Here is a 17,676-nt window from a genome sequence, read left to right as displayed (position 1 = left end):
AAAGAATAACCGCTACCCTGGTACATAAAGGGCTTCAGATGTAGTAGTAAGAGTCTGACACTGACGCTAACCCTCAGTGCGCTGTGTTATTTGATGATTTTACATAAAAAAGGGATACTAGGTATTTCGATTGCGGAGTTCAGATTCGCAGTAACTCCATGTTAAAGGCCTGGTACTCAGTTACATCCAGTTAGGCGGGATGCCGACCTCTGCATTGTTGGGAATAATTAGGCTTCATATGTTATGACGATATGACTAAAACTTGACGTTCTGACATTTGCTCTTTCTGATATTTTCTGTAAAAGCCCTATAAGGAATATTATACTTTAAAAGATAACAGTGGGTGTATTATTGTGAAGGTTTATCGTCCTTTACTTACGGGTCTTTACAGCCGAAGTTTGGAAGTGGAAAATGGAGCGTAATTTAATTAATTAATGTAATTATGAGTCTCATTTATTCAAGAACTTCCCAACTGAATAAGATTAATTTGTTAAGAAACAAATAGACGGAGTGTTCTTGTACATTTTCGTTTTTATTTAGCACGTAAAATGCAACAGAAACTTGAATAAAATAAAATATTAAAGCAAAGAAATAGTGTAAATTTTAATCAATAAATACCAAGAATTCAATGAACTTACCTTTTTTCGATGAAATTGTGTAAAAACTTTGAAATATTGATTCTAAGAAAAGTGTAGTGTAAAATATTCCAAAGGCTTTGTGGTTCTTACATATTTTACGCGAATAAGTTTTCGTGTTTTGAAATTTAATTCAATTCGTTGAAATATATTTTCTAACAAGTCCAATTACTTAACCTGACAGGAGCTTAGTTTTAGTTAAATTTTATTTTATATACAAGCATCAAAGTCTAGACTAGCTCGCGGCGTTCTGACTAACATGATAATTACTTCAAATAATTATGCAAAATGGTTATGAGTTGTACCGTGTACTGTACGTTGAAGAAAATATGGAAATTAAGCTTTATTTAATGTAAACTGTCAGTATGAAATAAACGCTTTAAAAGTAGGTAGCCTTAATATTTCGCAATGGAAGTATATTTTGATCCTTTCACATATTTTTGAGTACCTACCTAATGCTGATATTTATCAGTTTTATTTGATACTAGTTTCCACCAGCGGTTTCACCCGTAACTGCTGTTACCGCACTGGTTAAAAAGTAACCTATAGCCTTTCTCTATAAGTGAGCTATCTAACACCGAAAGAATTTTCAGATCGGTCCAGTAGTTTTTGAGTTTAGCGAATTCAAGAAAACAAGTATCTAAACTCTTCAGCTTTATACCTATAGACGTAATTTTCATAAAAGATTCTTGTGTCGTATATAGGTTGACATGGCTATACAGATAACATTACATAGGTATAGACACAGTCATAAGTATAGATATATATTGTATACGCAAGTTATCTATTTATGAGCAAGAATTTAATATTTTCCGCAGTAGGATCGAAAGTGGGACATGCATTCAGAAGCCAATATCGCTACATAGCAATAACATGTTGAAAATGTACTTTTTACTACCGCTCAAAGATACACCTTCACTTAATATAAGAATTTGTACCAGTAGGTACACCTTTCTTGGTATAGTTCGGCCATTCAGAGAATGCGTTCCTGACACGTCGCGATTGAACTGACGACGTAACTACATTCATTGATTATTGATATAATAATGTTGTTTTAATGCTCCTCAATTGTTAAAACGGTAAACAACCAGCAAAAATACATTATTATATCAATAATATAATCAATGAATGTAGTTACGTCGTCAGTTCAATCGCGACGTGTCAGGAACGCATTCTCTGAATGGCCGAACTATAGTCGGGTCATAAATCTGAGGAGTTAGTTTGTTTGAACGAGGTAACCTCAGGAACTACTGAACTGATTTGAAAAATTCTTGCAATGTTAGATTACCCATTTATCACGGAAGGTAAACGAGAATTTTCTATCCAGGTGTGCGGACTTGTAACTATCGGGACGCGGCTGAAACCGCAGGCAGAAAATAGTTTCTATATAAATCAAAAAAAATATAAAATGTACAAAACACGATTCTCAGCTCACTTTATTAAGAAGAAAATGTCCGGTAGCGTAATAGTTGCTCGCTGGAGACACGCAAAGTAAACATAATTATTGGAAGAGCCCCTCAAGTGCAGTCAATGGGTATTGAAATAACACCACGGCTAAGCAAATAGTGTTTGTGTATGTTAATGGACTGGGAGCGATGAGAGACAAATAGGGCTGTCTCTTTTAATACCTAATTATTTATCTTAGAAAAGTTTTAAATTCGCTTTCTTTAAGAAACTTTTACTTAACAGCCTGGAGTCTGGAAGGCGGTGATTGATACACCCGTGTTTTGGAGAGTACGTTAATGTCAGTCCTGCGCCTGATCTCTCTCTGTTGGTGACGGATTGTCGTCCCATCGGGCTTTGAGAGTGAAGGAATAGAGTGCATCTGTTTCTAAGCAAATGCTTGTGCACTATAATATGTCCTGCGCAGCTGGCTGATCTCTGTATGGGGCAAAGAGGCCATATAATCATCATTGTATCTAGAAGTTTTTGGACAATGAAATTTCCTTTCTAGTCTTATGGTTTGAAAAGAGTAAACTATTTCGGATTAGTAGCTTTAGGTTACGGAACAAACACACACAGTCTTAAGACTTAAATAGCTAACATATCCGCACCAATTTATGTACCCAAACATAACTCTGACAGCCCTATTCCGAGGCGACACTTCAAGCCACATGAGCTCTTGATGAGCGGTTAGCCATCTTCCTAGGGTGCACACAGTTACACTAATAAACTACGTTGTAAACACTTTGTAATTTAAGTGTCTTACGAAATGAACTGCGGTTATGACGTGCTTTAAAAGTAATCTCTTGAACGGTTCTACTATGTCGAGATTGAAGCTAGTGGAGTAATATCAGTAGGAATGAGTCCATCAATGAAGATTGAGCTGCATCAAACATTTTGTCAGTCTGAAGTCAGCCATATAATCTTTTGACCATGGTGAAGTCACTTTTAGAAAAGGCAGCAGCATAGTTATTTGACGAAGGGAACTGCCGTAGTCGATTGATAGTACCATCACAGCTAGATCTCTCTTTGCCTAAAAACTACGTCAAGCATATTGGTTTTGCCAGTTGTTTGCATACGTTTGACAGTCTACCAACATGGTGATACCCAAAAACTGCAAGAAAATGTTACGCATGTAAATGAAATGAGTTTAATATGAAAACTTAAATCTAAATGTATGAAAATTTCCGAGAAGACGATTTGAATATTTCATTCGTTCAAAGTTAAATTACTTGCAGGCGAGATGTTTGAATCGAAAGGAGCCTGAAAGTGTCTCGGGCAAACTAGAAATTGTGTGAAATTCAAGCATATGATGAGGAATAAATGAGAGTTCTTAATATAATTAATGTGGATCAGAGAGGAAAATTCTGAGAATTGTGTTAAGCAGTATGTTGGTTAGAAAATAAGTATTTTAACATAACAAAACTCAACAATATATGTAACGGTGGTTGTAGGAATTTTTGCGCCTCTTTCGCGCAAAAATTACAAAATGAATTTTGATGAAACTTGGCAATAATGTAGCTTATAAACTAGTATTAGAATAAGAGACAAAAATCATAGATGGCGCTATGTGGACTGTTTGACCGACTGAATGATTTGTCGACGGGTGCGGCGTCCAGCGCCTCACTTTTGGCTCGACGAGCGGTGGGTGGACGGTTGTCTTGAGTGATCTTGTGCGTTAGGTATAGTTTAGGTATTTAGGTATTACTGTATAGGTAGATTGATACTGATTTTGTGAAATATGTTTTTTGTAATAAATTGTTAAGTACGACGTTTTTATTTTACTTTGAGCGGACTATCCGTCCCCTTTCTAAAATCAGAAGTGCGATTCAGCTTACGTAGTTCAATCTGCTTCGCTATCCGACTTTCGGTTAATTTAAAATTTCGTTCGTTAATTTTATTGCACTGTGTAATTGTGTATAAGTACTATAGTGATTGCGTTCTCGTGTGTTCTTTTGTAATTTTAGTTGAAGGTCATTGTGTGTACATAAGTAGTAGTTAATTAAATAAGTTCGTGATTCCTTTTTTTATTTTTGCGAGTACCTACAAGTTTATGAAAATAGTTGAAGTGTTTTTTTTGTTATTACGCGTAGTGCTAATTATTTCTGTTTAGACGTTTTTTCGTTTTAGAATATTTCAATCAATTTCTACTTGTAGTTTCGTGTTGTTTCGTACTTTTTAGTACCCACTTTTTAGTATTTGGTTTTTCCATTACTTGTAATTGCGTATAGATTAGACAATGTCCGATCGAAGATCACGAAGTAAAAGCCGACATCGTCGTCGGAAACATAAGCGTAGTGCGACTCCCGATGGAGATCTCAAGCGACAGATGCAAACTATTTTAACTAGGCTTCATGCATTGGAAAGACAACCGCTCCAAACGCCGTCTACGTCGCTGCCAGCCTTAGGTCAGCCGGAGTCTGCAGGGGCAGGGTCCTTACCCGGCACGCCGCCTGGATCACCGCCGCCATCAGCCCGGTCCAGCCGGTCAGCCGTGGGACGCAGTGAGGTAACGTGCGAAGCAGCTCCGCGATCGAGCAGTTCCGCTCCATCAGGACAAACCTCCACAGAAGCCTTGGTAGATGCAATCCGGTCCATCAATAGTGCGGTAAAATCGAATCAACCTTATTTTATCTCTAACTTTGACCCTAATTTACACGACATTGAGGTATGGTGTCAAGAAGTAGATAGAGCTAAAGTAACTAACAACTGGAGTGACAACGAATGTTTGTCGAGAATAGGTAATTGCCTGAAAGGTGACGCACGAACGTGGATGAATGAATGGGTAACAAATGACCGCAGTTGGAGTAATTTTAAAAGGGAGTTTAAGCCGTTGTGTCCCAAAAAGCCCAACGTAGCTAACATCTTATTTGACGTAATGAAAACGAATTCCGATAGTTATCCCACATACGCGGATTACGCCCGACGTTCTTTGCTTCGTTTACGAGTTGTATCCGGTCTGAGTGAGGAATTAATGTCCGCCATTGTAATTCGTGGTATCACAGACCCACAAATCAGGGCTGCTGCAACTAATGCAAAGCTCATGCCAAATGAACTAGTTGAATTCCTCTCAATTTACATTAAACCAAATGCAGCAAAGAACAATTTACATGCCATACAACTGCGAAACCAACGTGACAATTCTAAGTTTAGACGTCCCGCTGATGCAATAAGAAAACGCCGTTTTGAGTCTGGTAAATGTTTTACTTGTGGCCTTTCTGGACACGTACAGAGCTCTTGCAGTAAAAAACCCAGAATTGATAATTCTAGTCACCCTAATCCTGTATCGTCAGTAACCCCTGCGTCGAAAGCATCAAATGTAGATACATGTTCTTATTGTAAAAAAGTCGGGCACAAACTTGAGACATGCTTTGCTAGGATGAAGTCTGAATCGAGAAATCAGTCCAATGTCAATTTCTGTTGTGAGATGCAGGTTAATCGTAATAACGATGTAGTGGTCGCTGTCATAAATGGCGTCCCAGTCGATGTGTTGATAGATAGTGGGTCAACTATTTCTCTGATATCGTCTGCCTTACTAAAACACTTTGACTGTCCACGTAAGCCTGCTTTTCGTGTGTTAAAGGGGATTGGTAGCCAAGAAGTAGAATCCACACATTATGTCACTTTGCCGATTGAGTTTGATGACGTCACCCTCGAAGTTGATTTGTTCGTGGTAGACGCGTTGTATATGAACATGCCGGTTATAGTAGGAACTGACGTTCTTAACCGTAAAGGTGTCACCTACTTACGAACTTGTGACCGCCAGCGTATTACACGTACTGAGGTTAACCCTGAAAGAGTATTGACTGTTGAGTTTGAAGAACAGCCCTTGGTTAATACGGAATTAACTGGTGATGATTTAGATAAACTGCTCGTTATAATCAAAAAGTTTGCGTCTCACTTTATAACTGGTACTGCTATTTCAACTGTAACAACTGGTAGCATGTCCATCAAACTCAACAGTAATACACCGGTTAGTTATAGGCCTTACCGTCTTTCCCAGCCAGAGACTTTGCGTGTTAGGGAAATCATTAAGGACTTGACAGACAAAGGAGTAATACGGGAGTCGGAATCTGAATTTGCAAGCCCCATTCTTCTCGTTAAGAAAAAAGACGGCACGGATCGCTTGTGTGTTGATTTCAGAAAACTTAACGAGATAACTGTTAAGGATAGATTCCCACTCCCACTCATTGACGATTATATTGATCGATTAGGACGTCATAAATATTTTAGTAGCCTGGATATGACAACAGGATTTCATCAGATCCCAATGGAGAAGGATTCTATTCCTCTGACGGGATTCGTTACGCCAGAGGGGCACTTTGAGTATTTGAAGATGCCGTATGGATTAGCTAATGCACCAATAGTTTATCAGCGCATTATTACAAAAACTCTGCGTCATCTCATTGTTTCTGGTAAAGTCCTGGTGTACATCGACGACGTCCTGATCATGAGTCACACCATTCAGGAAGGGCTTTCCCTTCTCCACGAAGTACTGATGACACTTACCAATGCCGGATTTTCTATAAACATAAAAAAGTGCTTCTTTTTGACGACCACAGTGGAGTATCTAGGCCGCACCATTAGTCAGGGTCAGGTACGACCGAGCCCGTTAAAAGTAAAAGCTCTCGTAGACTCACCTGTGCCTAAAAATGTTAAACAGGTTCGACAGTTCCTAGGTCTTGCGGGATATTTTCGAAAATACATTGCGGGGTTCTCCTCAAAAACTGCCTGTATAGCTAAACTTACAAAGAAAAATGTCCCTTTTGTGTGGGGTTCGGAACAAGAAGCGGCTAGGCAAGAATTAATTTCACACTTAACTAATGAACCTGTCCTGGCCATATATGATCCGAAGTTACCTATTGAGGTTCATACTGACGCCAGCTCTCTAGGGTACGGCGCAGTCCTCCTTCAGTTGCACGACACTGGAAACAAACGTGTTGTAGGCTATTTTTCAAAATTGACTCAAGGCGCAGAATCGAAGTACCACTCGTATGAGCTGGAGACTCTTGCGGTCGTCAAGGCCCTGCAACACTTTAGACATTATCTGGTTGGCGTACATTTTAAGGTTGTGACAGATTGTAACGCCTTAAAACTTACCCAGAAAAAAAAAGACTTGATGCCACGCGTCGCCAGATGGTGGATCTACTTGCAGGACTTTGACTTCTCGCTTGAGTACCGCAAGGGTACTTCGATGTCACACGCAGATTACTTAAGTCGCAATGCGGTTAACGTTGTTAGGGTTCAAAAACCTCAAAGTTGGGCACTCGTTGCTCAAGCCGCAGATGAAGAAACCCAACTTCTCATGCAAAAACTTACTGACGGGCAATTAGATCCCAATCAGTACGTCAAAAAGAACGATCTATTGTATTACCGTTACTGCGTCACAGGAGAACAACCTAAACTTCTATGTTTTATCCCAAAAGGCCACAGACTCAGCCTTCTCCGCGTATTTCACGACGAACATAATCATGTGGGGGTAGATAAGACGTGTGATCTTATACTAAGACATTTTTGGTTCCCCGGGCTTCGTGCCTTTGTTCAAAAGTACATATCCCATTGTGTTGTATGTTTGTCGCACAAAAAGTCTCCTAGAGCACCACTTCAACCAATTCATTCATATGAGAAACCTGATTCCCCATTTGAGACCATCCATGCTGATGCATTAGGACCCTTGCCAGAATCCAATGGTTATCGATATGTGCTTATTATTGTCGATGCTTTTTCCAAATACTGCCTCTTTTATCCAATGTTGCGTCAAGAAGCCAGTGAGCTTAAACGTCATTTTACGAATGCCATTTCACTCTTCGGCACACCTAAGCTAATTGTTGCTGACCGTGGCCGAATGTTTCAAAGTGCGGAGTTTCTTAATTGGGTTTCTGAGGTGGGTAGTGATATCCACCTAATCACTCCTGAAATGCATCATTCCAATGGTCAGGTTGAAAGGTACTGTAGGACTTTGCTTAATATGATCAGAATTCAGAGTAATTATCACCAAGAAGAATGGTCGAACGTTTTGTGGAGGTTACAACTTACTGTTAACATGACTAAGCACAAAACCACTCAGACTTCACCACTTAACTTGTTAATTGGTGCTGACGCCATGACACCTGTCATTCGTAATCTTGTCCGCGATGTCGCAATAGAAGGTACCCATCAAAACAGAGAAGCACTCCGTGTTTTGACAAGGCAAAGGGTGTCTGAGCGCCTTAAACAGAACCAGGAACAACAAGATCTGTCGGTGAATCAACGCCGACATACACCACGTGTTTACCCTGTCAATTCCATGGTGTTTGTTATCAAGAAAGCACAGTCCACAGGAAAGTTGGACTCTGGTATGCGCGGCCCTTACCGTGTGGTCAAGGCGCTGCCCCATGGAAGATACGAGCTCCAACTAGTTGCTGGTTCATACGGGAAGTCGACTCAAGCCGCTGCCGAGTATATGATCCCTTGGAAAGGGGAGTGGACTCCGGACACTTGTGCTGCCTATTTTGAGAGTGAGTTGCTTGTTGTAGCGTTTGGGTTACTTGAATGTACTTCCATGTGAGCAGACCTCACGCGTCCTCGCGAGCAGACCTCGCATATGAGCATACCTCTATGTTCCTGTGAGCAGACCTCACATACTCTTGCGAGCAGACCTCGCATATGAGCAGACCTCTATGTTCCTGTGAGCAGACCTCACATACTCTTGCGAGCAGACCTCGCATATGAGCATACCTCTATGTTCCTGTGAGCAGACCTCACATACTCTTGCGAGCAGACCTCGCATATGAGCAGACCTCACATACTCTGGCAAGCAGACCTTGCACATGAGCAGACCTCACGTGTTACTGCGAGCAGACCTCGCTTGTGAGCAGGTTATACAAAAACATGCGAGTAGAGCTCACTAATTCACACCAAATGCGAGCAGACCTCGCAAGAGATACCTACTTGTGTTTGAGCAGACATTGTTTTGTACTACAGGTGCAGACCAGAGCGAGTCCGGGTCGGCTGCCGCGGATCAAGACGAAACTGTGAACCAAGGCGCTTCTGGATCCGGGATAGCTGAGCACAGCTCTTCCTGTTCAACTTCTACAATAGCAGAAGCAAAATCGACTGGATCAGAAGTTGTGGAACCAGGTGCAGCTGAACCAACTCCTGAAGGCGAAGAGACAGTCGTAGTCATCGTTGTTGCTGAAGATGGCGACGATGCAGGGAGTGTCTCACAAAAAGACCTTCAGCACGCATTAGAGAACGAGGACGTTCTCTCGTCAGGAGAGGCCGTATTAGAATAAGAGACAAAAATCATAGATGGCGCTATGTGGACTGTTTGACCGACTGAATGATTTGTCGACGGGTGCGGCGTCCAGCGCCTCACTTTTGGCTCGACGAGCGGTGGGTGGACGGTTGTCTTGAGTGATCTTGTGCGTTAGGTATAGTTTAGGTATTTAGGTATTACTGTATAGGTAGATTGATACTGATTTTGTGAAATATGTTTTTTGTAATAAATTGTTAAGTACGACGTTTTTATTTTACTTTGAGCGGACTATCCGTCCCCTTTCTAAAACTAGAATAACATATAGACTACTTTTTCTCCAAATGCGGGAAGTGGTTCTCTATATAATTGGTTAGAACTGCTGGCAGAAGTTTAGTTGACAACCCTATTTCTATCGGAAAGTGCGAAGCCACTGATCGGTCAGCAATCTCAACAGGCCCTATACAGTTAGAATTTTAAATTATCTTGTTCAATGCGTGACATTTTTAACGCGACGGTGTTTTATTTGTGAGAAATTGAAGCTAAATATTTTCGAATTCCGTTATCTATGGTAGAAAATGGAATTATTATTAAGCTCTGTGAGAATAATTTGGTAATCTTTGCTTAGTAAATTGTTGTGTAATTTTAATGGAATTGTTTGACCTTTATATAGATAAAGCGGATTATGTAAAAACGTACTTGAATTCCTACACAATATTTTTATAAGATTACTATCCACTTCAGTCACAATTATTTGGTAGGTACTCTATTTTTACTCATTTCATTAAATAGAAATAGAAATCGTTTATTTGCAGAATCGTTTAGTTGAGAAATAAATGAGTTTATTCAAAAATTCTCATAGGGAAAAGTTCTCGGTACCTTGAAGATTAATCAGCATCAAAGGATTGAAAGACATTTCCACGTGTCTTTATTAAAACGTCGATTGCTCTTAATTCAATTACGCTGTATGTCAGTCTTTATTTTGTCGACTTTACGTTTATTTACTTACTTGTATTCGATTTTCGCTGAATATTGCTTCTTAATAAAAGGAATAAGGTAACAAAATATATTGTTATGTTTCAGGTACCTAAAAAATGTGTTGGTGGCTAATATATTTGGATGATGGACAGCTATAGTTATGCTAGCCTTGAATATCCAAATTCATTATATGCCCGTGTATAGTATTTCACATGCGAATACTTTTCAGTCTTAAGCACTTTTGAATAATATTGAAGAGTTTCCAAAGGAAATTAACTCTAGGCTTTATGTTTATTAATCATTAATCAACGCCCACACTTAACAACACCCGATATCTCATAAAATAGTTCCGGAAACAAAACATTAACTTCACTAAGATAAAGGAATGCGAATAAAAAAAAATATGTCGGAATAAACACTTCTGCTCGTTATAATATTCGATTAAAGTGTTCGATAATTAAAATTTTATAATTGGAAGAAGTTCTAGTTTTTACGAAGGCTATAGATTATTTTTTAAGACCTTTAAGCCATTAAAACGGCCAATGTTTTTTACTGACAATTTAAAATTAAGTGCGTTTGCCAATAGCAAGTTCAATTGGCATAGCTTGGGCTCATAAATGTGCATGAGTGGCACAGATGACAAACTCGTTTGATTTATACCTCCATTGTAAAGATACGCGTTTAATTGTGAAATAAGGTCGGTACTGATGTTCTGTGGTCATAGAATAGGAGGGCAGAAGGTTCATTCCTTATAAAATATGATTGCAATCGTTAGACAACTATTGCATAACATAGAGAACAGGAGAGGAAAAATGATAGGACACCTTATGCGCCACGACGATTTTATAAAAAACATCGTGGAAGGGAAAGTCGAAGGAAAGAGGGGAAGAAAAGGCGAATGTTGTGACGTATAAGGAAGTTCAGGAGTTGGCGCTAGATAAGCGTAAATGGAAGGAGTTGCACCGATAAGAGCTGGGCTCTTAAATTGAAGAAGAAGAAGATGATTTTTGCTTCAAATGAAATATTTCTGTGAGATTTTTTGTTATCTACAGATTCAAGTTACTATAAATGTTATTATAAAAAGTGGTCCTTAAAAATGCAGTAAGATTTAGGTGCTTTAGTAAATCGTTATTTTTTCATTTATTTCAGCCAATGACGGCCAAAACCTGATCTGGTAAGGCTCTCTAAAGTTTAATCCACAATTTCAAAGAAATAAAATAGAGATAAAACCTAAAACCACGTAAAACTTAAAAGGATTTCTTTAATAGAAAAAAAACGTGTTTTGTTTTCTAGAAATTTCGAGTAACTTAGCCTGATTCTGCCTTCGATTTAACATCAAAAGAACTTGACCCATAATTTTATTTTGTAGATATTTTTTTCTCTAAGCCCTCAAAGATGTCTGAAGATGATCTCGCATAGCCATTATTTTCGTGTTTATATTTGTGTATCATAAAATAGGTAAAAATAGGTCATGATTAAAAGTTGTTAAAGGCCATTTAGTATTACGTGTAGTTTTAAGAATGATAATTTGAGATAGATCATTTTAAGAGTCCCTTATGAAAAATGTTTCTACGGATTCATCCGTAGAAACAGGTCATTCTTCATAAAAATAATTATTTTATCTCAATCAAAAAAAGCAACTCCCTTTCGTCTTAATTTTTTGTAATAATTTCTTTCTATAATTCCGTAATATCTTGTTAATTTTTTATTGGTTTTACCTGAATTAAATCAATTTTATTTATTTTTAATAATGTAAGTGTTTAAGAAATAGGTATGTTTAAAAAGAAACTTGGTCCTTCTGTACACTTTCCTTGGTCTTTTAGAACCAGTCATGATATGTGGCGTACATCAAAGTCAGCCTGTAAAGCGATGAAGATACACGACTGAATATCGTGGGTTACTCTCTTAGTTATAAAGCACTAGCTTCTGCCAGCGGTTTCGCCTACTTCCCGATGGGAACTACTTACTACACTTAGATGAAAAGAAGCATGTATTTGTTCTGGTGTTCAAGTTATATTGATGAAAAAATCGATTTGGTCATTTTTGCGTCAACGAGGAACAAAAGTGCACACATTTACATTTTCGCGTACATATTTTTACTACCCAAGCAGTTTCACCCGCTTTTTCAGTGAAATACTGAATATGTAGACCCGGATAAAAAGCCTATATATAAATCTAATACATAAGCTATATTACTGCTTTGTTTCATCACAATCCATCAAGTAAGTTTTACGTGAATGAGGAAGAAACATCCATACATACAAACTTTTGCGTTTATAATATTGCTAAGACTATAACCGTTGGTACTTCAACCTCTTTGATGTTCTCATGTATGGTCCTATTCAGCTTTTGTTATGGTCTTATAGAGTTTTATTGTTCTGTGGTAGTTTATAACTGTAGTGTTAGAACTTTTGTATTTAATTTTAACTGTAGTTTATTTCTGCGTATTTTTTCAAGAAAGGATGAAGGGAATGTAATTACCGTCAAAGATGGTATCTCATGTATGGGTCGTTATATCGGGTGTGTCGTTCATAATTACATTAAATGAAATGTGTTAATATACTGGTTAATATATGTCGATTAACACAAAGAAAAAAAAAATACGTAAAAATAAAAAAATGTATTTTTCAAACAAAGTAAATAGAATAAAAATGTGCGAAAATTAGAACACCATATAGAAGTCAGTCATTACAAACAGCTGAAATTCTCCCTTGAAAACTGACAGCTGTCAACTGATCAAAACTTTATCTCTTCTTCGAATACGATACTCCTAACTTTATCTCTGCTTTACACATGATGTTGTAAATTATGAAAACGAAAAATGAGTCCTGTGGCTAAACTACTGAATGGATTATGTTATTTTTTTTACAATTCGCTATAGAATATCATGAAGTACATGTGATAGAATTTAATGTGATTATGAACGACACACCCGATATAAGCTTTAATTAATTCAAATAGGATGTCAAATTCAAAAATATTTTCTCAGGAAGTCAAAGTATAAATTAGTCACGTTAGAAGTTCATTAATATGAATATCAATGGAAACAATAAATACTGGAAGACAAATGGGGCCTTAGAAAATAAACGAAACATAGACTGGTAAAGAGACCATAATATGATACACTATTTATTCTTTATCGATAAAAATATTCTGCGCACATCACTAAATTCTGAAAACACATTCAGCAAATAAATCTTCAACGTCTACAATATGCAATCAAATTCCCACAGACACGAATAAAATTATAATTTGCGTATTAATTGTGCAATTGACAGCTTCAGAAACATTAATTAGCACTGGTACTAATGTCTGTTTGTATGCTAATGTGTTTGCACGTTATAAATTGTTTCATCGGATGTGTTCTGAGAATTTTGTTTTGTTTATTGGTGAACTAGTTATGTCGCGTGGTCTTACCTGCATCTTTTAAACAATAATGGCGTCTACGGCCGATTTCGGCAATGGCGGCTGTTCTCATTTAAGGAGATCAGCCAGCTGCGCAGGACATATTATAGTGCACGAGCATTTGCGCAGACACTGGTGCACTTCCTATTCCTTCACTCTCATAACCCGATGGGACGGCAATCCGCCACGACCGGAAATAGATCAGGAGCAGGACCGACATTTACGTGCTCTGATGCTCTCCGATGCACGGGTGAATCTATCACCAACTTCCAGACTGCGGGCTGCTTTGTGAAAGTTTAAGAAAACCCACAAAGCGATTTCGGCCCGACCCGGGAATCGAACCCGAGACCTCGAGCACAGCAGCCGCGCTTGCGACCACTAGCTAGAGGCAGTTTTAAATAATAGGACTGGTTGCATTGGTTACCGATGGAGTGTTAATTAGTTAACTGGTAGTTTATGCTATCTGCCAGATAAAAGTTGTTTATAATTTGTGCCTGGTTTTGTTATCCGAGACCCGTGAAATCAAAAGTTTATTTTTGTTATAAGTTCCTGATAGGCTATCAGAGACTTTATCAGTAAATGGTGAAACTAGTCATTGGAGATCTATTGGGTGTATGTATATAAAGATGTCTGCCACTGTTAGGTATGAGTTACCGAAACACTTGCATGTTGCACTGTTTTTACCTATTATTTTAATCCAAAATACAATGTTTGCACGAATCAGATTTGGCTGCCATAGACTGAAAAGTGCTTTTCAAAAACTTTCATAATTTGAAAATCTGTTTTTTCACAGTTGAACCATATCAAATAAGGGAGTACAGTGTTCGTACACCAGTGCAAAAGGTAGAATGCATGACATTATTAACTGCAAAATACAAAAAAATCACGCCAAAACTCCTTAGTTTACTATACAAAGTATCGATATAGTTTTAAACATTTTTGCATCCCCTTGCAATATATTTGCCGTCGAATACAAGCGAGAACACGCGCACGACGGCTTGTCGACAGCATTTTACTACCGAAGTAATATTCCTTCATAAACGACGTCTTGAAATTAGGTTAATCCTTTGACTTGAAAACTCAATATAAACGATCCAAGATTTGCGTAATTTGTTCGGATATTTAAAGCTATCGTTAAGTTACCGCAATATGAGATCCTTACAAAAGTATTTGACTGTTTGTTCATTTAATAAGAGTAAAAGAAAAATTTTGAAAATGACGACCTTGTTAATGCAATGGTCACCATGTTGGTCTGACAAACTGAGGGTCCCGGTTCGATTCCCTATACGTCAACAGTTTATGTCATGAACATGTATTTTTGTGTATGTGGTCTGGGTGTAATAATAGGAGAATATATAAGTACTCAACATATGACAAGAGCTAATAAATAGCTTAGCTAAACGGACGAAACAGGCATTAAAGTTATTTATGGAGAAGTCGTATAATATTTCAGCAAACGACTGCATTAAAAAATCTTAGGAAACGGGTGACACCGCGGGTAATAGCTAGTTCATTGTAATTGGCGTTTTATAGATGCTTGTCAATGTAAATAATTTATTGGAACAATTTGTTACGATTTACATCATAACGAATTGCTATCGAATTAAGTCATATTTTCTGGTTTGGCATTATGATTTCTGTTACCTACCTTCTTATCTTTTGAATGCCTGTTATTTAGCCTGTAAAACCATAATTTGATTATTGTTTATCTAGTTTATTATGATTTTGACAATGTTTAAAGGTTACAATAATTGTTTATTCCACTTTTAGTTTATTACGTTTAGTGGCACGAAAACAATGTCTGTCTACGAATTTTCGATACGCAGTTATCTAAGTTCCCTTAATTTCTTGAGTCTGAAAAAATATTACTTTATATTACTTTTATATTTTATATTACTTTATCTTTACTACTACTCGCTGTAGAATATTTTGTTTCCAATTAAGAATGTCCTGCACAACTAATCGGTTTGCTTCAGAGTCGTTAAGTTGCAACTTAGTGGATGATTTTATAAATCTTTGTAGTTTGTTCATGAACATACCGCAGACGATTATACACATGCCAATGAAAGAAGACTTTAAACGTAGTAACTTAACTATTATAGTAATCTGTGCTTTAAGTCCCTGATAATAACTCTCAATTTTCCTCCCAGGGTCTCGCCATGTCAAGCGGCAGTTGTTCCGGGCCGGGCGTATGCGGGGGTGCGCGGCGGCGGCCACCCCCTCCCCCGGAGCCCGCGCTATCGCTCGCAGCCGACCTCAGTGAGCTCAGCCTAGACCAGGGCTACCACACCCTAGCTGACTGCGGCCCGCCGAGACGAAGAAGGGATAATACCCTTAGTGATGCGCTGTGGTTGAAGATTTTGTCGTACCTTGAGGTTGGTAGCCCCTGCATGTGAATTTGGTCTGAATCTTGCCAACGTTTATAGGTTCTTGCCAACATTGAACAGTTATATATCTTTTAAAGTCATTATAGTCGGTTTTAAAGATACAAAGTATATGAGATGCGGTTGAAAATGTAACGTTGATTTATAATTTTGGTTATTCCATCCAACTAAGCTCGGTCTTGAGTTTATACCTAAAACAAATATGATATTAGCAACGATTATTATTCCAATGTCGAAAGTTTGTGTTGAGTTCCATATTAAATGGTTTTCAGATTGCCTTGAGTCAAGTTTACCAGCTAAAAATCTAATGCCAATGAAATAACCATTACATATACACAAACTTCTTAAATAGGTGGTGTAGTCAATCCACTATTTATGCCTAGCTTATTGGCCTTAACTTAGGGAATCTCCTTAATAAAAGGTGGAACTAGAATGTTGAAGGGATTAACCTATTGTATGTCGGAGCACGGATATAGCTACGTGAGACACTTATATACTAATTGATTTTCTATTGTTTTAACCCTACTTAATATCATCATATTTCTAGACCTACACCTGACATTTCCAGGTATCCGACCTCTGTCGAATGTCCCGCGTCTGCAGACGATGGGCTCGACTGACCACGAGGCTCATCACGAGGCCTGAGGCCTGGAAGAAGGTGAGGGCCGCTGGGCCCCTGGAGATCGCTGCAAGATGCGCGGGAGCAAGGGCGGGGCCCTGCGTCAGTTCTGTTAGGGAGTGGCGCTCGAAAAACTGTGCGGTAAGAGTTTTAATTGAGCCATCTTATTTTTTATTTTTGAAGAGCCTCTACAATATAATGAAGTTGAAGAGTTTATCTATTTGTTGGAATGCATTAACCTCGGGAACTGATATAAAAACAGTTTCGTGTTAGATAGCCCATTTATCAAGGAAGGCTAGGCAAATTGTACTTTTTGTCCAGGTTGGTGAAAAAGTTCCAACGGATCGCGAAAAAAACTGCTGGCGAAAGTTAGCATTTAACCAACTTCCCAAAAAGTATTCAATTAGAATGTTTGTATTTTGTTTTTATATTCTAGTAGGTATCGTTTAGTATCTATTCTTTAACATACAGGTGACAGTAGCCAGTGCTCAGTTGCTGGTAGCTACCTTCAGAAACCTGACGCACCTCGCCGTGACCGGCTCTAGCAGTATGGACGCCAGAGCTATGGCGCCTCTCATCACAGACCTCACGGATTTGAGGCATATAGACCTTACAGGTATTACTGTTATTTTGAAAATATTCTTGACTAGCTTGGCATGGTGTGTTGATAAAAAGTATCCTATGTTCATTCTAGTACCACCAAGAATATGGGTACAAGTTTCACGCTGATCGGTTAAATCGTTTTTGCGTGAAGGCGTAGCAAGCGGACTTTCGCTTTTGAAATATTGGTTTTTCCATATTCCATGGGATCTTCATTCACCTAGCTAGATTATATTTTTTTATAAATTAATGCATACTTTATTTGAAAAAATAATTTAATGTATCCATAAGAACCCTTTAAAATGTCAAGACCCAGGAGACCTTTCGTGAAGAATGCTCAAATATTGTAATTACTATTTTTCTGGAACTGCTACTTTG

General features: G+C 38.2%; 1 protein-coding gene across 1 annotated transcript in view; it reads left to right on the top strand.

Annotated features, from left to right (window-relative positions):
* The window catches only part of LOC124640877 (F-box/LRR-repeat protein 7), a 90,433-nt gene that overhangs the window by 57,239 nt on the left and 15,518 nt on the right, over window positions 1-17,676 (top strand). Inside the window, exons 2-4 of the mRNA XM_047178833.1 lie at window positions 15,846-16,070; window positions 16,648-16,839; window positions 17,170-17,314. Coding sequence (XP_047034789.1) covers window positions 15,855-16,070; window positions 16,648-16,839; window positions 17,170-17,314 — 553 coding nt within the window. The 5' untranslated portion in view covers window positions 15,846-15,854. The remainder of the gene's footprint in view (window positions 1-15,845; window positions 16,071-16,647; window positions 16,840-17,169; window positions 17,315-17,676) is intronic.

This window comes from Helicoverpa zea, chromosome 21, assembly GCF_022581195.2.
Source record: "Helicoverpa zea isolate HzStark_Cry1AcR chromosome 21, ilHelZeax1.1, whole genome shotgun sequence".
Lineage (NCBI taxonomy): Eukaryota > Metazoa > Arthropoda > Insecta > Lepidoptera > Noctuidae > Helicoverpa > Helicoverpa zea.
The sequence above is the reverse complement of the archived record's forward strand: the minus strand, read 5'-3'. Positions and strand labels throughout refer to the sequence as shown.